General features: G+C 37.8%; 1 protein-coding gene across 5 annotated transcripts in view; it reads right to left on the bottom strand.

Annotated features, from left to right (window-relative positions):
* Window positions 1-17,822: 17,822 nt before the first annotated feature.
* Mical (Molecule interacting with CasL) overlaps window positions 17,823-24,307 on the bottom strand; it is a 153,443-nt gene continuing 146,958 nt past the window's right edge. For all 5 annotated transcript variants that reach the window (XM_089246324.1, XM_089246329.1, XM_089246327.1 and 2 more), the window contains one exon: window positions 17,823-19,433. In XM_089246324.1, coding sequence (XP_089102450.1) covers window positions 19,424-19,433 — 10 coding nt within the window. In that variant the 3' untranslated portion in view covers window positions 17,823-19,423. The remainder of the gene's footprint in view (window positions 19,434-24,307) is intronic.

Raw genomic sequence — 24,307 nt, 5'->3', positions numbered from 1 at the left:
AGTTTTCACTGTAATAGCATAAATCTTCGCAACCGAAATCTATTGTATGTCCCACCATACCGAACAAACGTGTTGGAAAATTCTCCTCTTTTCCGCTTCCTCAGGTGTGGAAGTTCTTATGTGCTTTTTTGACATTTTTTTTCTCCTTTTTTGTACACACGTATGGTATCATTTGTATTATATTTTTTTTGCGTTATTATTATTGTGCCGTTATTATTTGTATTATTCTGTGCCTTTCTGTATTGCAACGTGCTGTTTATGTTTGTTTTTTTACTCTTTCTTCACTCCACTGTAATTGGGCATCTGCCTGTTGTGAGAGTCTATAAATAAATATATAAATAACAATTTGATCTGGTTAAAATTTTGGAGAGAGTAAGTATGCAAATTGGGAGGCAGGTATGTATAGCTAGGTAGGGGAGATCCTGAAAAAAATTTAATTTACCCGAGGCCTATATGATGCTGTTATTGTGTGCTCTGGGCTTACTTTATGGAAATATAGTGAAATCTCAATCCACATAAATTGAGCAGCAAACGCGAACTCGTGTTCGCAATTTACTTAGTTTCTCTGCTTTTGTGTCACCATCAGGGCCGTAAGTAGAAACAAAAATTTACTCTATCGCTTAGGAGGGGGTCTTTATTCATTCTGGCACCTCCCTCCCATAATTTTTGAGGGAAAAAGTAAACTTGACGGCGGGAACAAAGAGGAATCTCTTCCAGAAAACATTTTTGAGTTGGTACTAACCTTTGAAAATCATTTAAATTAACTGCATTTTCTATCGTCTTGCTTAGGTATTTTTTTCAATCGTCTTAAGAGCGAGATGGGGGAGGGCATTCCCATGCCCTTTCTGCGTACACCCAGTGCCGTCTTAACGCATGGGCCCACACATGCTCAAGAGGAGAGGGGCCTCACAAAAATGAGAACTGGTTGAAATTTTCGAGAATTTGCCAGGTAGGGCCTCAAAAACATCACTTGGCCCGGGGTCCCATGATGCTCTTAAAACGGCCCTGCGAACACCTCTGGTTTCATTATAATATTATAATGGCATATATCACAAATGTTTTAGTGTTCATCTCATATAACAGTGATTCTAAAACTTTTTCGACCCACGGCTCCATAACCCCCCCCCCCCATCCTGCAGCAGGGCCCAAGGCTAGGATCTTTATCGGGGCACGTCTTCCAATGTTTCCGCGGGCGTCAATATATTGAATTTATAGAGTAAAAAAAATGATAAGAGTCGTTCCGAGCCTCCCGGCTGGAGCCCTGTCAGCCCTACCCTTGTGGGGGGGGGCATGTGTGTCTCCCGTGCTAAGTCATTGTTCTTCTACGGTTCTCCATAACGGCCCAGCAAAGTACCACTTGAAAGCAATAAACAGGAACCCATTAGCGTCGCCATCTCATCACTACGCCCCTAGGAGCCACGACACGCACTTTGAGAAACACTGCCATATAACGACCAACAAAGACCATTCAATCCAATACAACGACCGAATCAGAGGCACCGACATGAAGAACACATTGGGGGAGGGGGCTGAAAGTTGCCAGTTGTTTCGTATATACGGAACTTCGGCCCTTTTGCAGGAGGGGGGAGTGGTTCATTGTATGTACCAAAGTTATTGGGAGGCTCAGCTCTCCCTCATAAAATTCATTGGAAGGGATCTCAAACAGCCTCAACTCCCAGGTTTCGGTGCCCACGGACCGGATTGACTACTGCCTCGACTTCTTGATTGTTTTTTTGCAAAGAAGTAATAAAATCAGTGTTTTTCGTTAGCGAAAATGGTGTTTGACCCTGACCTTTGATATTGCAAGTGCGCGTACATGCAATTAATTATTTTATTTTTTAATCTGATGCATTTTCATTGCAACTGCTTACATAGTAACAAAATCAATACTGTAACATAATTTTTTTTATTCCGTCCAGGGAGGAATTCTTTTAAAAATTCACTTTTTTCAAACTGTGGATATAACTACCTCCCAATATAACGCTTCTTTTCCCATAGAAAGATGGGGACCGTTATAACAAACATCGACTGTAGTATGAAGTTCATACAGCAGTCCAGACGAACTAAAAGTCTCTGAAAACCAGAGGAATGAGTTTAGGAGAACACGAAGAGACCTTTTTGAGAATAAAACCGAGCATTCTCTCTATTCGATTTTTTGACCAACGCTAAACAATGTTTAGAAAACCTAAGCCGCTTGTCAATGAGAATGCCAAAGTGAGTGATTCTTGCATCGGAAATAACTTCACCATTCAACTCGTAAGTGAAACGTGGGTTGTTCAAAGCAAAATAAGCGACCATGCACTTATCAACATTAAAGGTCATGCTCATAGGTGGGGATTGACTTGGAAGTCTGGGGGGGGGGGCAAGGTCATCATATCAAGGGGGGGCACGATGATGATGATGTCAGCTCATATATATATATATACATTAGATCAGTCGACTCCACCTTTGACGCTGGGGGGGCAATGCCCCCCCCCCGTATCTCCGCCCATGGTCATGCTCCATTTTGCAATCATATCCAAGTTCATTTGGAGCAACTCCCTACCCCTTTGATTCCCGACTACCCCCATTAGCTTCACGTCATCTGCGAATTTTCTAACAATCCCGTCGATACCCTGATAGAATTTATCTATAAAAAGGGGGAAAAAATGGAACCAAGGGCACTTCCTTGAGGGACTCCACTCTTCACACCTGTCCAATCAGAAAATTCCTCATTCACAATAACCCGTTGTGACCTATCTCTCAAATACGATACTATTCAATTCAACAAATTGCCCCCCAATCCCAATCTCATGTAAACGCTTCAAAAGCTTACCATGTTGGACCCGATCGAATGCCTTCTGGAAATCAAGATAAAAAATATCGACGTTTTTGCCCTTTTCCGAAGCTACAGTCACGTGATCGTAGAACCAAAGGAGGTTGCACCTCCATTTCTTATAAAATGATACGAATTCCGGGGATTGGTTTTTTTAGTCATAGTCTTCAAAATTCACTTTCTTCATCGATCCCCTTATAAAAAATAAATTCTTGTCGCTCCCAGGCTCAGCTAACCCATGAAATCACGTTTTATGTAATTTCTACCGCCCTCCTAGCCTATGGAGATATCGCTCATTTTAGGAAACGCCGCGCTCTGATTATACAAATACAACGCCACAACAGGCAAATTGCCCAACGAGGTGGCTGACTTAATAACATCATGGATCCCCGAACCATTTTTCCGCGGAACCCCCAACGAATCGGTATATGCGGGAATGTGCGTGTATGTGTAGTGCAACCTGACGTAAAGTTTGTTTCTGTGTAATGCTTGTTATGTGTAGTGCTGCCATCTGCCACCAGTTTTTCTAACTATGAGGGAAGTGTTATGATTGAATGATTTATCGTTGTAGGACTGTTGCTCTCTGTGGCGAGACTTTTTAACGGGGAGATCGGCTCGCATTTGCGCCTTGATGTTGGGAACCACAGAAAACCAACTTCAGCCGACCACCACTGTGGGGTTCGAACCCGGATCCTCGCATCGCGAGTCCGTCACTATAACCACTCGACCACCACAGCGGCTTATCTACCTTCACACTCCCGTAAGACTTTCGTTATTCGCTGCGACTCATTCTGACGCGATAAAAGGCATTTCACTTCATGTAATTAATAAAATAAATTTATGAAAAGTATCTCGAATAACGTGAAACTCTGTTAATCGAGGCTCGAATGATCGGGGTCTTTTTGTACACTTAAAAAACATAATAAAGACTGAGTTTATCTCAAATCAATGTCTTACTGCTTTGAAAAGTGAAGTTGGGTTTTTTGTGATACTTTTCAAATATGGAGGAAAATAAAAAGTAAATGTTTGAAAAGGGTGAATTGGTGTTTTTAAAGCGTTAAGCTTTGCAAGATAAAAATCTTCACGTGTTTTACATACGCAATATCGTCTGTGTTCCTTTTTGCAATAAGGAAAGAAAAAAAATACAGGAATATGACGTAATTTACAATTTCATCGTGCTTTGTTGCAGGAAAACCCTACGTATTATCGTAATTGGCTGTGGAGGAAACATTAGTATTTTTAGTGCGGCATTAGTTTGCTTATTACTTGCAAGGAAAAAGGCCAATGACTGGTCGTTTCATATAGGAAATGCAACAAAATTCAGCATTCACTGCTTTCAAAGACCAAAAAAAATCGAACAAAAAAAAAGCAATTTCTTCTAACTGTAGAAATGCGGATATTAGTTGGGATTTCCACCAAATCAATAATTTTAAAAACTGAATTGAATTCCTTATTTTCAAAATACTGAATTTCTTAGAGGTACGAAGCCCAGAAAATTAAATATAAAATAATTAGCTGGACCTATATATATACACACTGAAGAGCCAAAAAAAACTGGTACACCTGCCTAATATCGTGTAGGGCCCCCCACGAGCACGCAGAAGTGCCACAACACGACGTGGCATGGACTCGACTAATGTCTGAAGTAGTGCTGGAGGTAATTGACACCATGAATCCTGCAGGGCTGTCCATAAATCCGTAGGAGTAAGGGGGGTGGAGATATCTTCTGAACAGCACGTTGCAAGGCATCCCAGATATGTTCAATAATGTTCATGTCTGGGGATTTAGGTGGACAGCGGAAGTGTCTGAAGTCAGAAGAGTGTTCCTGGAGCCACTTTGTAGCAATTCTGGACGTGTGGGGTGTCGCATTGTCCTGCTAATTGTCCAAGTCCGTCGGAATGCACAATGGACATGAATGGGTGCAGGTGATCAGACAGGATGCTTACGTACTTGTCACCTGTCAGAGTTGTATCTAGACGTATCAGGGGTCCCATATCACGCCAACTGCACACGCCCCATACCATCACAGAGCCTCCACCAGCTTGAACAGTCCCCTGTTGACATGTAGGGTCCATGGATTCATGAGGTTGTCTCCATACCCGTACACGTCCATCAGCTCGAAGCAATTGGAACCGAGACTCGTCAGACCAGGCAACGTGTTTCCAGTCCTCAACAGTCCAATGTCGGTGTTGTCGGGCCCAGGCGAGGCGTAAAGCTTTGTGTCGTGCAGTCATCAAGGGTACACGAGTGGACCTTCGGCTCCGAAAGCCAATATCGATGATGTTTCGTTGAATGGTTCGCACGCTGACACTTGTTGATGGCCCAGCATTGAAATCTGCAGCAATTTGCGGAAGGGTTGCACGCCTGTCACGTTTAATGATTCTCGTCAGTCGTCGTTGGTCCCGTTCTTGCATGATCTTTTTCCGGCCGCAGCGATGTCGTAGATTTAATTTTTTACCGGATTCCCGATATTCACGGTACACTCGTGAAATGGTCGTGCGTGAAAATCCAAATTTCATTGCTACCTCGGAGATGCTATGTCCCATCTCTCGTGCGCCGACTATAACACCACGTTCAAACTCACTTAAATCTCGATAACCTGCCATTGTAGCAGCAGTAGCCGATCTAACAACTATGCCAGACATTTGTTGTGTTATATAGGCGTTGCCGACCGTAGCGCCGTACTCTGATTGGTTCCATATCTCTTTATTTGCATACGCATGCCTGTACCAGTTTTTTTGGCTCTTCAGTTTATAATGATATCCGCATATTTTAAACATAAATCATTGTATTATAATAAAATGTCAGATTCGCGTTCCAAAATTTTGTCGTGCCTAATCTCCCCTATTTCAACGTTCATGCTCATATTTTCCATTGACAAAGTTCGGTGACACCTCTAAGAGCCACAACACACATTTTGAGAACCACTGGCATTGATTCTCAAACGCTTTCTTAACTTTCAAACCGAGCACAACTCAGTACCTAACAGTCTGAGTGCGTATCTAGTGTTGTGTCTGATATTTCAGTGATGCCATCTATATTTCATAAGTGATGTGAAATGATTGAATATTCGTACTGTTTGTAGGCCTGTTACTCTGTGGTGGGACTTTTTAACGGGGAGATCGGCTCACATTCTCACCTCGAAGTTGGGAACCAAAGAAAACAAACTTCTCTAACGCTGTGCCGTAGAGATCTATCACGAGTAACACTGTTGGTTAAAAAAAGTTCTAAAAAAACACTGCCGAAACGCCACCTGTTCAGGGTGGGGGGGGGGGGTGACGATAGTAAATGACCTCTTGGTACCCGCGTTGAAAATCACAGCCTTATTACAATAGTATAATATTTTATTTCTTAATACTGTAAATGAATATCGTGGTACACCGTTAAGGAACAAATTTAAAATAGAGAAGAGGAATGTAAACAAGAAGTTTTTGCTCATAGACATTGGATTAAATTGTATTTTGTGTCTATGCGTTTGCTAAACCTGCACAAAAAGACTACTACCGAAGGGAGTCCCCCATCGAGGGGTTAGCGCACCAACCTCTCGATGAGTATAAAAAACAAGCCTGCCGTTCGGAATCGGCAATAAATTGTAGGTCCCGATCTAATTAGCCCTCGTGTGCAGAAAATGACCTTGGTGCGACAAAAATTATCAAATGATCATAAAAGACTACTACATAAAGTTTTCAAATGACATCAACTTTTTATACACTCCCCGTGTGCTCAAAAATCCAATTACAAAGTTGTTGCCCTGTCTCTCCTGATGTCATTACAAGAAATTTCACGTTTCTAGGTGCAATATTCACTGCGATATTCGAATTCGAAAAACGGAGAAGAGTTGGGAAAAATAGCGTTAAATACGGAAAACCCGTTTTATCCGCATTTAACGCTGTTTTTCCCCAATTCTATTATTGTTCTACTATTTTTCCGTGCTTGATAGTATGCGGTTAGATTGAAAAAAACTGAGTCTGAACATAGAACATGCGCGAACGGGTTTACTCAACACCACCTATAGAAGATGGTGGTGGACTTCTATAGGTGGTGTTGGTTTACTACGTTGTTACTATACTTTGTAACAAATTGGGTCGAAGAAAATCTCATTCCACCATTGAGTGCATAGAGTGTCGACTGTACAGCACAAATTATCCCAACGATTTTGTTCATTTTCATGGAGGAGTAATAGATACGATCGGAAAATATCGTACCGTATTTTTCTCTGAAAATTTTAAGAGAAGCAGAGCATAGCTTTCCCCCCCCCCCCCCCACTAAAAAAACATTATTTCGTGTTAATCAATTGAGACACGTAAATTTCGCATTTATTGTACGAAAACAATTTTCGAATAAAAAATTTTGAATTGTTGGCAAAAAGATTTTTCAAAAGTTCAGAATTCATTTGCAAAAACGATAAACTAACACGACACAACATTTTTCCAAGTTTAATGATGACGTTAATTATTAAAGTACTGTGCTTAGTAAAAAAAATCTAGTGTTCAGGTGAACAGCAGCATTGCTCTACTCATTCTGGCTTCAAAAAACGTAAATTATCGTGAAAACCAAATTTTCGCATTCATACATAAAAACTGTGGCACCTTTCACATTTATCACATCCATTCTCAAATACGAAAATTACGTATCCTTACTCATCAAGTATCGAGTGTGTGACACACAGGCCCGTAGCCAGAAATTTCGTTTGGGGGGGGGGGGCGGGGGGAACCAAAGTGATAGAACAATAGATTTGACCCCCAAAGTTAGCACCGTGGTAAGATGCTCGTCTTCCACAATGAAGGTTACCATCAAAGCCCATAGGTTCGAATCCGGGCATAGAACGTTAGAAGCAAGTTGTTTACCTACCGAGTCTGGGGAGACCACCGATGGATGGAGCTTCCAATTCGCACCCAACTCCTCTGGTTGGAAATTGCCGTATGGCGATATATGACGGGAGTTGGTGTGCGATAAAGTCAGGGCCGCAACTACACTGCTCAAAACAATTAGGGGAGCAAGCAAAAAAGTGAAGAAAACCGTGCGAGACAGCCACGTATTGGCATACAATGGATAGTACACGCGTATCAATGCGCAATACAGAAAAAAGACGTAAAAGAATTTGGAATTAAGCTTTAATTCTTTGAAAATATGGAAAAAAGATGATTTAGGGCAACAATTTGGTTACATGTAAACGATAAAAAAAAGTACTGTTTAGACATGATGCATGAGTTTTAATAGGGCGTGTGGTCTCCTCGAACAGCTAAGACTGCTGCACACCTGTTTGCCATGGATGCGATGAGGTTATCGATCAGACTTTGGGGAATACTGTTCCACTCCTCAAGAAGTGCAATCTGCAAGTCTCGGACAGTAACAGGCGGCCTCGGTCGCGCAGCAATGCGTCGTCTGAGCATGCTCGATTGGATTCAGGTCAGGAGAGCACGCTGGCCATTCCATACGCTGTATTGTTTCAGCTTCAAGCATGTTCTCCACCAGACGAGCTCTATGCGGTCGGGCATTATCATCCTGGAAAACAAAGGAATCTCCAATGGCTCCAACGTAAGGGATGACATGAGGTCGCAGTATCTCGTCTGCATACCTTCGGGCCGTCAAAGTGCCATTCCGAATGATATGCAGGTCCGTACGTCCACCTATGCTGATTCCACCCCATACCATCCAACCAGCTCATCTGTATTGTGACCTTTCACGAACGAATGCGGGGTTATTTCGAGTGCCCCTGTCCCTCCATACCAGAACACGTCGGGTGTCACACTCCAGACTGAATCGGGACTCGTCTGTAAACAGCACTTGGGCTCCAATCATGTTGCTCCCAATCTCGATGTTCAGCAGCCCATCTTCTTCGGGCCGCACGGTGGCGTGGGGTCAACGGAATGCAGACCATTGGCCTACGTGCATAGAGCGCTCCCTCATGAAGCCGATTACGTACTGTTTGGCTGGACACCCTTCGTCCTGTTGCCAATAGCAACCGTCTTTGCAGCTGCGTAGCATTCTCTGTTCTGTTTCGACGGGCTGTTAACCGTATATACCGGTCATCAGTTGCTGTAGTGGCGCGTGGCCGACCTTGCCCTGGTCGACGTCTAACATTTCCTGTTTCTTGGAATCGATTCCACAGCCTTGCAACAACACTTCTGGCGACTCCAACAGCGTCCGCGACACTACGTTGTGTTTGCCCGGATTCCAGTCTGCCTATAACACGCCATGCCATGGATTCCGGTAAATCACGTTGTTGAGACATCCTCAAGTCACCTTGTCTCAAAAAACAATACTGCGCAATCGAATTTCACAGTTACGGCAGTAAAACAGACGTTTCTGCAACATTCCGATTTCTGCCCTTATCTCCTTTTTCTGGTTTTTGACGTCATGAACTTTGATTTGCATATGAAGTTTTCATCTTCCGTTTCCTGCTAGGCTTTAAATTATGGATGATTCATTTTATGTTACTTATCGGTATACATCTTTGCGTAATTTTGTTAAAACCATGTGCTCCCTTAATTGTTTTGAGCAGTGTAGATACTTTGTCATCCGGGACAAGCCGGCATTTTGGCGACACTAGTGATGTAGAAGGAGCAGTTAAAGGATGAATTCGGCGCCCCTTCTGGTTCAGCACCCGAGGCACCAGACCCGCCTGCTCCCCCCTAGTTGCGGCCCTGGGTAAAGCAGTAGACCCCGCAAGTCCCCCCCCCCCCGCTGCGAACTTGATGACACACTCACAAAACAAAGCATACACACATAAAACGTATGCGTATAACAAGGAAGCCTCTGGCTGTGCAAGGTCCTAGCAAATGTATACCAGCGGTGAGCATGCTATAAACGAGCACGCTACCTAGCAGCAAACTAAGCAAGATTTTTTTAGTAGCATGTATATCACGGACCTAAAGGTTGAAGACCTCTGCTCCAAGGCCTGGGGCCCTACCATCCCCCCATGCTTATAAAATGATATCCGAGAGAAACTGACGTCCAGTGCTCGCGATTACTATAGATGTCCATTCTGAGAGCGCGTGCGCATTAGAGACAAATAGATGTCCGAGAATTGATATATTTAATTACGAACGGCTAGCAGCAACTGTTGAACAGTAGGTTCGACGACACAGAATCGAAGGCAAACGAAGGGTTCATGGGTCGAATTTCTCCCGTAAAGCTATTTTTTTCTCTGTTTTACCTTACATTTTCAATTTTTTGGATGTTTATTTATTTATTTTTCATTGCACTCAAAGCTGTTATTAAATGTCCCGACATTCCCAGAGCGTATCAGCCAGCCACCCCACACACGTGTTATTACTTATACAAATACAACGCCACAACAGGCAAAATGCCCAACGAGGTGGCTGAGAAAAAGATGCCCATAAAAATGGATGGATGTACTGGACTTCTCGCATAGTGAAATGAAAGTATTTGAGGTTTTGTGAGATTGTATTGTGTGTAATTATTTTTCTCACAATTTAATAAAAATGAATTCTTCACTGTTCTACTGGAAGTTCGCAATTAAATATATCAATTCTCGAACATCTATTTATCTCTAGTGCACATGCGCTCTCAGAATGGACAACTATAGTAATCGCGAGCACTAGACACACACACGCAGTTTCTCTCGGATACCCTTTTATAAGCATGGGGAGGGGGATGGTAGGGCCCCCTGGATGTGTTATTCCATGCTAGGCATAGAATTTTAACATGTGATTACGTTCATTCGCTAAGATCACTTTTATGTCACTAAATACGAGGCGGGACTGAAGAGGCAAGGGGTTTAAAATACAGGGTGATTATATAATTAAAGTTCGTTTTTGAAAAGGCTAAAAAGAGAACCACTGGTCTGAATTACCCGATATTTCACCTGAATATACATGAATAATAATAATGTGATCATCACGTTAATATAACACCGTTTCCTGCTTTTAAACGACGACTTCAACAATACATTGCTAACATACCAAATATTGAAACTTATTTTAATACTCAGACATAAATTTATACATTTTGATTGTGTTTCACCGAAGCGATTTGCTTATTTTTTTACAAGTAAATACCTGTCCGCCACCTCTATTTTTTATACTCAGTGCATGCATATTAAGATTAAGACTCTCCAGGAGGTCCGTGAACGATTCTGTTGGGACAAATCCAGGACCGATGTGGAAGAGTGGTGCAAGAATTGTGACGCCTGCGCCGCTCGCAAAGGAATCGCCCCGAACATCCTGCGGCCGCTACCGAGGACCGCCCACGAGAGCACCGGATACTCGTCATCGGGCGCGGTAGCCCGGTCGATAAGATACTCGCCTAAAGTACCAAAGGATGTTTAGAGGTGTCGCGAGTTCGATACCCGGTTCGTCCTTGTCAGAAAACTTTCCTGACATAGGGGTACAACAAACAAAACGGCGACTTGACCGCAGCAAAAAATTGCTACCGCAGGGAGTCCCCCATCGAGGGGTTAGCGCACCAACCTCTCGACGAGTATAAAAAACAAGCCTGCCGTTCGGAATCGGCAATAAATTGTAGGTCCCGGTCTAATTAGCCCTCGCGTGCAGAAAATGACCGTGGTGCGACAAAAATGATCAAATACTCGTCATCGCTGATGAGAGAGGACCTTCGCCAGCCAGGTGATCTGATGTTCCGGCGACGGATAGATGCTGCTCTTCTACCGGAAGAACACGTCCAGGGACTCCAGGAGCACCTCGAGGTCATGCATCGAATCGCCAGACACAGGATCAACATCGGCTCCGAAAAGATGAAGAACCGCTACGATGCGAGGGTATCGACTCAAGACTTCAAGGAAGGGGACCTCGTCTGGCTCTGGAACCCGAAGCGCCGGCAAGGACTGTGCTTGAAACTTCAGACGTCATGGGAAGGACCCTACAGAGTCATGAAGAGAATGAACGACGTCATAGCTCGGATCCAGAAAACACCATCCTCGAAGTGAAAGGTGGTCCACTTCAACAGACTGGCCTCTTACCACAATGACAACCCGCCGAACTGAATTGTCGGGACAAACAATTCTAAGAGGGGGGCAATGTTACGATCTGTAGGCGCGATTTGTTCGATGGCTCTCAGAAATATCGAAATCGGTTGATGCCGGTTTCGGTTTATCGGAGAGGGATGCCATTGGTGAGAACATTCTAGAAAGTCCCGCCTCTCCAGACATTGGTTCAACCCCTCCGTATGGTGGCGCCGCCGACTAGGAAACTGTAAAATAGAATTTTGTGGAATGTTCTTTTTCTCGAAGTTTCTGTTGGGGTTATATGGTCTACCGCTCACAAGATGGCAGGCTAGATAGGCTCAAAGAGACTCGAATAGAGAGATTCGTTGAACAGTCAGTTGTGTTTAAACTTTACGAAAAAGTTGTTAGCTCTCTGATTAGCCTGTAAATACGTGTAAATTGCTGTTCTGTAAATAAATCTGTGTTTGTCCGTCAAACCGCTTCTTGTTTTGCAACCTCGAAGTCTTGTGGAAAACTATCCGGAACAATATTTTCCTAATTTGCCATTCACATATATTTTTTTTTTCATAAGTCTTTTTTTTAATCATTATTTTTGCGCATTTAACAGAGCAATACTAATTTCACTAGTGACTTTTAGCTTCATTGTCTGTTGTCAGTACGGGTAGCCAAATTACCCCTTGTCAACTCATATGTAACTCAGTGTCAAAAATTACTTCAGTCTGTAATATGTTGTGCATATATTTTTTCCCTTTTTGTTTTCTCATTTTGTATAAGTGAAAGTGAATAAATTTCTTTTTGGGAAAAAAAAATCAGACATTTTCTCTATTTTTATGATATTTGTTTCAAAATTTATTTCCTAATAAATTTTTTTTTTTTTTTCAAAAATTGTGGATGATTTTTATAGTTTCTGCCCTATTTGTTGAAATCAAGCCATTCAATAAACTTAAGAATAGTTTAAAATCATATTATGGAAGTTTTAAAAAGGTGGTTCCATAATGAGATATCCCAAGTGACCAAGTGATGTCAGTATGAAACCACCTCTCTGAGATAAAGCAACCTTGTTTTTCTTCATTTTCTCCCCCCCCCCTCTTTCTTGTTTACTAGAAAATGGGTGACAGCAATGGTGTTGAAACATCTCAGATGTGCATTTGTGAAGGAGTTTCAGGGGTTAGAATGGAAGAGATGAAATTCTATTTTTTATCCTGCACAACTATTCTTTCATTCTAGTGGTTTCAGAGCGGCTGCTGAGAACTACTTTCTATGCTCTCTCCCCACTGTTGTAATTTTATTTTCTAAAATTTCTTTTGCCCCCCCCCCTCCCAAATATTGTGCATTTTTTTATTGGTGGTGAAATGAATAAAAAATTCCTTACTGCAGAAGAAGCAATATTGTACTAATTTCAGAGCTTCCCTCTAATTTGGAGTCTAATGCATCTGATGATACCTCAGATGAAGCAAATAAAACAAAGCTTACAGCACGGATGACGACGAATATGATGGTGATTAAGAAGGTAAACAATCTCTAATGCCTGGATCTTCTCGACAATACTTCACTAGAAAAAAAGCACGAACCAAAGCCCGGATTTCAAAGAAGTGGAACCATCTCAGGAAATTCTATCAATGCCGGATTATATTACTAATGTCCGTTCTTATTCTTCTTTTCTGTGTCACTGATGGAAAATTTGGCATTTCGAACAAATTTATATGCCATTCAAAAATGAAAACCTTACACTGCCATCTCATTGGAAGAAATGTACCAGCTATTAATATGCTTATGTTGATCATTTTGGCCTACAAAATCCGTGGAAAAGAAATTTTCCCAACAGAATGTTGCTTTCCTGCATTACACCTTAGGGAAGCTTTCCGTGTTCTAGGTGGGCGGTGTCTCCGCTATGCGACCACCTTTATATGAGTCCTATGTACAGAGTATATAAAGTTAGTTTGGCAAATTTTTTTTTTTTTGCATAATGCCCTTCAAGGGGTTAAAAACCACTGATTTATGCTGTTCTTTCCCAACTTTCCTCTGATTTCGAATTCCAATATTTCTGCGAATATTGCACTTAGAAACGAGGAATTGTTTTTAATGGCCTCAGAGGAGAGACAGGGCGAAAACTTTCTAATTGGGTTTTTGAGGACAGGGTGTCTGTATAAAAAGTTGATTTTTTTTATTTTAATAACTATATAACTCTTTGCGGCATGAATGATGTATCTCAGTTCTACACATTATTTGGATGATTTTTTCTAATTGGAAGTATGTTCTAGAATCAAAAGGTTTACCAGTAAAATGTGGCAAAGGAAATTAAGTAATGACCTTATAGACATTATATTTCCAAAAGTCTGTCCTTTTTAGAGTTAAAAAATTTTCTTGAATTTCTTTAAAAGTACTGGGCAAATTGCTCTGAAATTTTGGTCATATGAACTCTATGCTTTTACTCACAACTTCCAGTGAAAATTTGGTCATGGGTACATTTAAGAGAGCAACAAAAAATTAAATAAAAGTTTTTGATCAAGTCTATGATAAAAAAACTGCAAATGATTAGTAACTTTCACAAAGTATAATACTATCTTTTTACAATACTTATGTGCATTTTTGTGAGAATAGCATATATTCATGAAGATATAAATATTTTCTATAAAAACTCCAATTTGTTTTGCTTATAACATACAAATTTTTCAACCAACCTCTATGGAATTCACATAAAAATTGGCACTATACATGAAATGTCCCATGTAAAAATTTAGAATATGACAATTTATTATTTAATGCAATATGAACATTTTTAATAAATGGTTTTTGATCGTGTATGTGCAGGAAATATCTATTTTATTTTTCATACGTTGGTTGCCAGATATATAATGCTATTTATATAAAAATTCCTGTTGAATGTCATGAAAATTCAGAAAGATATAAATGATTTAAGTTACTGAGAGTACCTGGATGGTAAAGGATTTTCCACAAATTATTTCGATTATTTTCTGAAATTGAAATTTATTACACATACACAACAAAACATAAATAATACACACAAAAAAAACAAAATACACATAAAATACAAACACAATATACAAGAACATATTACTATTTATGTAATAGCCCAAGGGATTATATAATCCGTCTGGGGCATATTGATATTCTATATATTTGGGGTTGACAACAGAAAAATAATAAATTGTCACATTCTAAATTTCAATACAAGGTGTGTAATGTGCAGTGCCAATTTTTCTGAAAATTTCCTAAAAATTAGTTGTAAACTCAAAAACAGGTGATGAAAACTGGTATTTTTACACAGAAAACATTCATATCTTCATGAATATATGTGCTATTCTCACAAAAATGCACACGTGTGTTATGCATATTTAGTGAAATATTTTGTAGAAGTTACAAATCATTTGCAGTTTTTTTATCATACAGAGACTTTATCAAAACCTCTTTTTCCTATTTAATTTTTTGTTGGTCCGCTAACTGCACTCATGACTAAATTTGCACTAGAAATTATGAGTACAAGCATAGGGTTCACATGGCCGAAATTTCAGAACAATTTACCCAGTATTTTTTTAGAAATTTGAGAAAATGTCCAAACTCTAAAAAGGACATACAGACTCTTGGCAATATAGTATATTTCCAAATGGAGATAGAAATGTGTTTTGGGGCAGTAAGTGTTGAGAAAAATTTAAGAATATGTTTGTAGCTCAGATTTTATGGTTGTGTAGTAGTTTTAAGTTACACTTGCCAAAGGCATTTTACTTGAATCACTCATAGTGTGATGGCTAATTATTTTTATTTTTTTCTTGTGATTGTAACATCCGATACCAGGATTTCTAAAAAAAAATAATTAAATGTCTAAATTCATGTTTTGAAAAATAAACTCTGAGCGACACAATTTTCTGTGAAATAATACATATACGATAAATTTGAGTATAATAACTGGACTATTGCTGAGAGGTGTTGTGAGTTTGATACCCAATTCGTCCTTGTCAAACTTTCCTGACTTGGAGGAGGGGAGGGGGGGGGGTACCGTAAAAATGGTGATAACATAATCATAGAAAATGATTGCTACTACAGGGAATCCCACACTGACGGATTAAAGCACCAACCTCTCTGAGTATAAAAAAAAGCCAAAATGTCTAACACTGTATTTCTCAATCTACAATGAATTATATAGGTCCTGGTAAAATTAGCCTTCATGTGCAGAAAGTGGCAGTAGTGTGATAAATGATCAAATGACTATTACTGACATTGTAACAATTATTAACTGATAATCAAGTAAGAATGTTTAGTCAATCAGAATACTATATGTAATGAAACTACACTGTCTTTTGAGAGGCTATAGTGTGAACTGGTGAAGCTATTCAAAATGAAAGCATAGCATGCTTTTTAGAAATGGAATTCTAAGGCTTGTACAACTATATAGTCACACTTTTATAACCGAAGTTCAACATTATTGCCATTATGAAAAAAAATTGTTTAATGTGATGCCAATGCACCGGGTCTGCAACTGTCAATTAATTTCAAAATATAGGTAAAAGTTGTTTTAATGCTTCTAAATACAAGCAATTTTTTTATTTTGATGGACCAAGGTGTTGCCAAAACATTTAAATTGTACTACACAAGACATTTGTTTGCACAGATTTTAGGAAATACTGACTTTTTTAAGCACTGAAATGTACTCACAAATCAAACTAAGTTTTATGCAGCCATGGATAAGTATAATAGTAGTATAACTAACACAGTAAGAAGGAAAAAGACAGGCATTTTTCCTAAATTTTGGTCCCAATCAACTAATAAGCGTATTTGTATGCAAAATGATCCAAACTTGCACAGTTATCACTGGTCCCGCTTATTATGTAACTGAGATATTGCTGTATTCTGTCAGCTGAAGTGAATCAATTCAATATATGAAATAGCCTGTATCAATCGTAATGTCAAAAAATGTTTAGTTTCCATTATGAAAAAAAATTTGTGTAATAACTTCTCAAAAGGTACTTAGAAAAGTTGTCTGTGTTTTAAACTTTTAATATAAAATATGGTTGCTTTAAAGAAAATCAAATCTACATAAAATTTCATTAGGGGAAAAAATCATTGTTGCAACTTAATGGCATTTGTATAAAATTTACAGTTTTTTTTAGTTACAATATTGAGCAAACATGTAGAAAAAAATCTTGTAAATTTGTCCACAAAATAAACCACAAACACAAAATGTATAGCTGAAGCAAAAGAGTAAAAAAAAAAAAGTTTATGTAGTTAAAAAAATTAGTTTTCAATAGCCCAAGCTGAAGCAATATGAATTTTGCATTTTCTTATCTTGAAAGAATGAGTACGATTTTTTAAAAAATCTTGAATACTGTGTTAGTAATGATGTAGATGACTTTTTTTTCTTAATGTTTTAGGTGTTTCTTAGGTTTCCATATACTTACGAGTTGTAAAAAAATTATACTCATTAATGCAATCACCTAAGAATTTAGGGGAAGTTTCCAACAATGTTTTGCAACCTTTTATTCCCCAGAAGAAAAAATGAATTCAAGTTTTATATATCAACCAACTTTTAAAAAAGTTTTTTAAAAAAAATAGTGACTATATAGCCTCAGTTACAGTGATAAAAAATTGGGAATTTTAGTGGTTTTCTTTTGATTTTGGATTGAACTTTCACCACAATACTTTGGTCCATCTATCAAAAACACTGATAGCTGATAATATCAAATAGATTTACTAGCATCAACAACAATGGATCAATTTTTTAACTTTCATGGGCAGTGATCAAGTTTTGTATGATCTTTCATCAAACAGCTTTTTAAAATTGTTTATCACCATGTATTTTGATTCTTTATGTTTAATTCATGCAAACTGAAAGAAATATCAGTACTTCACTCAACCAATGCAATAAATACTGCAACAGCAGATGGTGTGAAAAAAAATGCTGATATGCTCAGTGTAAAAGTAAAAAACAAAATGCATCAAAAAATAATATATGAATGATTTTTTTTCTCCAGTTTTTTACACAATCTCGTGAAGAGCAACAAAATATAAACAGCACAAAATAAAAAGACAAGCAAACAAATCTATAATAATAAGGCCCCAATATCGTTCACAAATAAATTTGGCTGTAATACATATTTCCGTATACACACAATATACTATACACATACAAAGCTCTGTGTCAAAACAAAACATAAGACATGGAAGAATTGAGAATTAAAAAGTTCAGACAGTGGAATTGCATATTGCACAATTATTATTTTTTTTATCTACAAAATGGACTCTGATCACTTATAAACACTTTTAAACAACTTATTTAATGAAATAAACATTATTAACCATTCAAACTAACCACTGAAACATACTCTATTTGGTTTCAATGAAATTGATCTTAAAAATGCTAATCACATTGCTAAATAACATAGTCCATTGCAAAATTATGGGTGATAACTTACTTACATTGATAAAATAGTCATGCAGAAAAAACAGATAAACAAATTACCTTAACTTCTCAAGTGAAAATATTAGATTTTTCAATATATTAATTCTCAAACAATAGAACTAAATACAAAAGTAAATAGAACATAGGAATTTTTTAAACAAGACAACGAAACAGCAAATCACAACTTGATGAAATGTCTAATCAAAGATGTTGCAGTAATATCAATGTTTCACAAAATAGTAAAAAAAACTTCAATGCTTTTTGTGCACCTTGTATTCCACCAAATTGCAGAATATTTCAGTAATTGTTTGGACATCAGATAAGAATTAAAAACTAACAAAAAACACAAACATATAAGCATAAAAATATACATTCTATATCTATGTACAGTGTAGTCACACATTAAATCTATAATATATATATATATATTCATTATTAAATTACAGCCACAACAACAACAGCTCTTTTGCTCATAGAGTGTACAGCTTTGTGCTATTTTGATGCACAATTATTTCTGCCATTCTGAATTCTATAATGTATGATAGGCAAATGGAAAGAAAAAATTTTTTTATCTAAAATTATTTAACCCCATTTATTACTTTAAAAAGTGAGAAATAGCTAAAAAGAATGAAAATCAGTCTGAATTCACATCAAAAACATTTAACTTCTTGATATTTAAGTGTAAAAATAAAGAGAATAGACAAATATAAAAAAAAACAGTAGCTCCACTAGCAGGGCTATTTTGTTCACAAATTAAATATAAAAATCATACAACTAATCACAATAATAGCAACAACATTTCAACATCTCTAATCAATATCATCACATCATAGCAAATATTTAACAACCATTTTTTATATAAACACTATAACAACAAATGCAAAATATGAATAATTGGCTGTCAGAAAAAGAACTTAAAAAAAAATTGTGACATAACAAGTGAAATGTCAAGTGAAAAAGCATACGAGTTGCTCGCACAAGCATACACAAAGCCAATTTTGTTGATACTAATTCAATGCGAAAGAATGGTCATATAAAATAGAACTGAAACAGTTGAAAAACAATTAAAATTATGAAAGTTATTTTTCAACATATTTTTCATTAAAAAAAGTTTGAATAATAGCTAAATAACAAGGAAAAAGCTCCATGTGTACTAAATATAATTCTTTTGAAAGTTTAAAAATCACAGTTCAGCTGAGTCAAAGCATTAGTGAATTTTCTCTCCAATTTGGCAGCTTCATTCTTGACATTTCTAGCACATTAGCTATCTTTTCCTGTTGGAATTTTCGAAAAAGAAAAATATTTAAGAGCATGATGTTTTTTCATCTTATCAATTTTCATTAAAAAAAAATCTCAATCAAATCTCTGTGTCAAATTCTCATTCACTGCTTGCTCAACACAGTGTAGAACAGTTGTTTCCAACCTTATAGACTGACAGCTTTTTTTAAAATTAATTATTATGGTAGAGCCCTTATCTCTCTTTTTTTATTTATTAACTGAATTTACTGTTTCATTTTATTTTCCTGGAGGGGCTCCGGAGTACAGGTTGTGGACCACTGCAGTAGAATCTCAATAAGTTCCTGAAATAATTTCAAATTTCCATCTCAAAATCTCCCCCCCCCCAAAGACAGTTTTGTTTAGTATTTTTACTTTGAGATGATTTTAGCAGCTCCAGTACATTATGAATTTGGCCACTGAATTGAGAATTAATTTGACAAGATTGAGTACATCACCCCCCCCCCCCTCCCACCAAGTCAGAGGCTGAGATAGGATTGTCTCTTTTATATATTTTCACAATATAAATCCATCACAAGTCAGTATAAGGGGACCACAGAAAGTTGTCACCGGCAGAAAAAGGAAGGAGATAAAAAAAATCCCAACCTAGAGGCTCCGCCCTCCGCTGAGGGCCATGATGCATTTTTCGCAATATGGTATTTTTTTAAAGCCGAGCTAGCATCTTATGCATATTTTTTATTAATCTAATAATCTAAGTTTTCAATAATCTGAGGTGGTCTCAGTCCCATCCACCTCAGACTGCCAAGACTCTACTGTATTTTTTGGGACATAATTGTGGTAAATTAAAAGATCAAATTTACAAAATAGTGAGTCTCTATTTGTTAGTGTGACTAAACAGAGAGTCAAAATTTGGATATTATTTTCTGTACTATAAAGTCTGTGACATCATCTTTATCAAAGAACAGGGTTGATATCAGTTTCACTATGTGAATACATTTCTGTCCATCGTCGGTCATGCTATGTTCTGATAAAATTTATGTAACACAAACAGCCCTTTCAAGATCTTGTAAGTGGTGATGCTGATCTCTACACAGGAATGCTAACCCCAAAGATCTAAAGAAGATCTTGTGCTTTTTTGTGTATTTTCAAACAGAAAAATAAGCAGCATTTTTAATTCCCATATTATGTTCATGAACAAGAGCAGGTATCTTAAACCTGTTGCTCGCAAGCACCATTGTGCTCATTGAAGTATCAAGAGTGCTCAATGCTTGAGCCTGATTTGGTGCACGCAAGCACCAAAGTCAGAAGTGTTTGTTAGTCTTCTGGATGTCCAGCTAAAAATTCATGTGGGAGATTTTGTTTTCTAAATTTGTTATACAGGTACTCAAAATGAAAGAAAAACAAAGTGTTAAATCGTACTTGCTCAAATACAATTTCAAAATCCACTTCTACATTGAGGAAAATGAGCAAAATTTGTATGTCCAGTATTGTTCCTTGTAGTGTGTTGTTCTGGTAGAGATTTAATTTCATATAATACAGTGCCTTAGAAAAAAAAGTAACACATTTCTCATTGAACCTAATGTGAAAGCTTCGGAAAGATGATGATCAGAGCCCTTTTTCTGTGGTTCTGGCATAAAGTCAGCAATAAAATGTTGTGTACTAAACATTTTATCATAGTTAATGACCACATTTATTCATCAATATGTTTTCTGACGATGATGAAGACAATGGCATGCTCTGGAACGATGATGACAAAACACTTTGGTTTGAAACTGTGAAAAATTTGTTGAAAGAAAGACAAAAGGAACAAAATCCAAACCTACTAATTGCACTTGAGATCCTATCAAGCTTGTTACATAATTAACTGTTAGAGAAAGTTAAACTTTTTTTCTTTGAAAACGATTATATCTCTAATTTAAAATTTTTTTGGAATAAAAATGGGTTTCTAACGGGTGGAAGTTGGGGGGGGGGGGATTTGAAACTTCAGGGTGCTCTTCTGATGTTGAGTATAAATGGTGCTCGCGAGACAAGAAAGGTTGAAGACCTCTGGACTAGAGCATTTGCATTGTGGTATTTTGATACAGTAGTATAAGAAAACTTTCTTTCCCAAAAAAATTAGTGAAGTTTGCGCAGATTTATAAGGTGTAACATAGCCTTGTTGACGCTCGCCTGACCTTTGCCCCTGATGTAATGGTAGTGCATGTGTTATGTTTTATTATTGAGTTTGTGTTATGTCTATCATATACTGTATGTTTATAATTATTAACTCCACCGCTTGAACGCCGAAATCCCCGTGTAGCACGCCGATATCCGCGATCTAATGACGCCTCTTCGTCAACGCCCTGGGTTTGTCGAGATATCCGTTAACTGGACTCCATCACTTGATCGCTGAATACCTTGTGTGGTTCTACCGGTGTTCGTGATATAATATCGCCTCATCTACGCCCTGGGTTCATCACGATATCTGTCATCTGACTTCTACTGCTTGATCGGTGAAGACCAAGTGTGGTTCTGTCGACGTCCGTGATCCGATTCCGCCGCCTCGTCTACGCCTTGGGTTCGTCGCTGAACTCTGTGTGATTCTACTGACATCTGTGGTCGAGCATAGTTTCTTGAAGACCATAGCTGAGAGTCACTTCCGCCCTAGTCGTTTCACTATAAGTATACTTTGCGATTTTCCTACTAGTGAAGGGTTTGCCCTTGAATTGATGTCTTAACTAATGTTTTAATTTGTAATAATAGAAATAAATAGTTGTTCGAAACTGTTTTGTTCATCGGCAGATAAAGACATACGTTGCAAAGGAAAAAAATTATGGCATACGGCATGCCCAGAAAGTCCTCACCCAGGCCCTTTTCTTCTTAACTGTTGGCCATAGGCAAAACTTCCAGTGGCAAAAATGTTTTTAATGAAGTAAATATTCATATTACGGTACTTTTACATGAACAATTTAATTTTTGAAAAAGTTGGAAAAATGAACTTTTTTCAGTTTCTCATAGTGATAATTAGGAAAAAGTTTGCCCTTGCAGTAATATGACAAACAAAACAAGTTTCATCATTGTAGTACAAAAATTAGGTCAAATATTTAATTTCAAAACAATGATTTTATTGTATTAAGAAGCCATTTTTTTCACAGAAAATAATTAACACGTTTTTAAGACATTTTTTTCTTTTCATAGGTTTATGTGATTTGGCTCTACAATTCAGAGCTCTCATCAGCATCTCATGGTCAGAAACTACACACAAGTAGTAAAACCATTGAGGGGGTCGGTATGATGTTAACTTTTGGTCATCTAGAGCAGTGGTGCACAAACTTTTTGAAGCGCGATCTCCTTTTCACCAAAAAATATATCGACGACCCCTACATAGACTTCCAGATTTCTTGTCAGTAAATGTGCTGTCCCAAAAGCACTTTTATAACGCTTGTTTCAATTTTAATTAAGCGATATTGACTTCTAGGGATATTCAATTTTTTTTATATATAAATATTTAAATGAAGAGATGGTATTTTTTCGGCCTGAAATATACTGAGAAATTGAATTTTCTGGATGTTAATGCAGAAAATGATATTTGGAAGGAAAAGTGATTTGCCTCCTCCGGGAATCGAACCCGGGTCCCCTTGCAAGGAGGCAAATCACTTTTCCTTCCAAATATCAGTTTCGGTATTAACATCCAGAAAATTCAATTTCTCAGTATATTTCAGGCCGAAAAAATACCATCTGGAGCCATCAAAACGCCAACTGAAGTGAAAATTGCTTTAATTAAGGGAAGTTGCTATGATTCCACTTAGCGCTTCACGCTACTAATGCATGTTATGAGGAATTGAAAAGTGCGTGTCTGGTGTATTGGTTAGCGCACTTGCCCGGTATGCAAGGGGGCTCAGGTTCGATTCTTGGAGGAGGCAAATCACTTTTCCTTCCAAATATAAGTTTCAGCATTAACATCCAGAAAATTAAATTTCTCATTATAAATATTTACTTTGTTTTTTGATGTACTTAATGTCCCTTCTGCAAGATGGAAGCGGAGCAAGATGTATGGTCCTTGATTTTTGTATACAGGGTGATTAAGAAAGAATCACTCGATTTTAAAATGATCCTACACTTGAAATTAACTATTAAAAAAAATTGTGCATAAAACGTAGACACATTTTATTCCATATATTCACATATCACTTATCATTCTATTCTGTGTTTTTAATTTTTAAGAAATATACAATTTTGAAATCGAGTGATTCTAAGTCACCCTGTAAAAGTAAACCAACTTGATATCATCCGCCGCATGCCAGAAGCACGAATGTACAAATTTTCCTTTTTTTCATCAGCTGTTTGGATATCTTGTTTTGCTATCATTTTTGTACAGAAGAGTAGATGACTGCCTAATAATATTCCAAAATTTTTCTTTAGAGCATCATTTTTGTGCCTGAAACGCGAACGTGTATCCCTATTGAAACACATGTTACAAAACATTTTAGGAAAACAACTTCCATAGAGTAAACATTCAAACATTATTTTCCCTTTTTGCAAGGACATTGCACATTTGTGATTCTGGCATGACAGAGCCAATATACTGATTATTGTACAAGTAGGATTTGATAAAACTATATTGTATGATACAATGGCAAATTAGCTCAGCGGAATAAAGGCATTCTTTAGTTTTGACATATTTTTAAATAAAAATAAGTATTATTTAATGTTTGGAAGTTTTTATTTTGGAAAATCTCTCTCAACCCCGGGTCGCATCCCATGGTTTGCACACCATTGGTCTGGAGAGTTTGCCTTCGTATTTGCTGAGCCTGAGTGGTCATTGAATGCGAATTGGGGTGCACATCTATTGCCTGTTGAAAACCCTATTTCTGCTGAGGTCTATAAAGCTTGTCTAAGCTGGCGATATAGGTGATATGTTCCTTCCATCATT

This window comes from Pholcus phalangioides, unplaced genomic scaffold (assembly GCF_987345545.1).
Source record: "Pholcus phalangioides strain wild (caught in Gottingen) unplaced genomic scaffold, Ppha-v1.0 ptg000017l_1, whole genome shotgun sequence".
Lineage (NCBI taxonomy): Eukaryota > Metazoa > Arthropoda > Arachnida > Araneae > Pholcidae > Pholcus > Pholcus phalangioides.
This window is presented reverse-complemented; position numbering and strand designations above follow the sequence as displayed.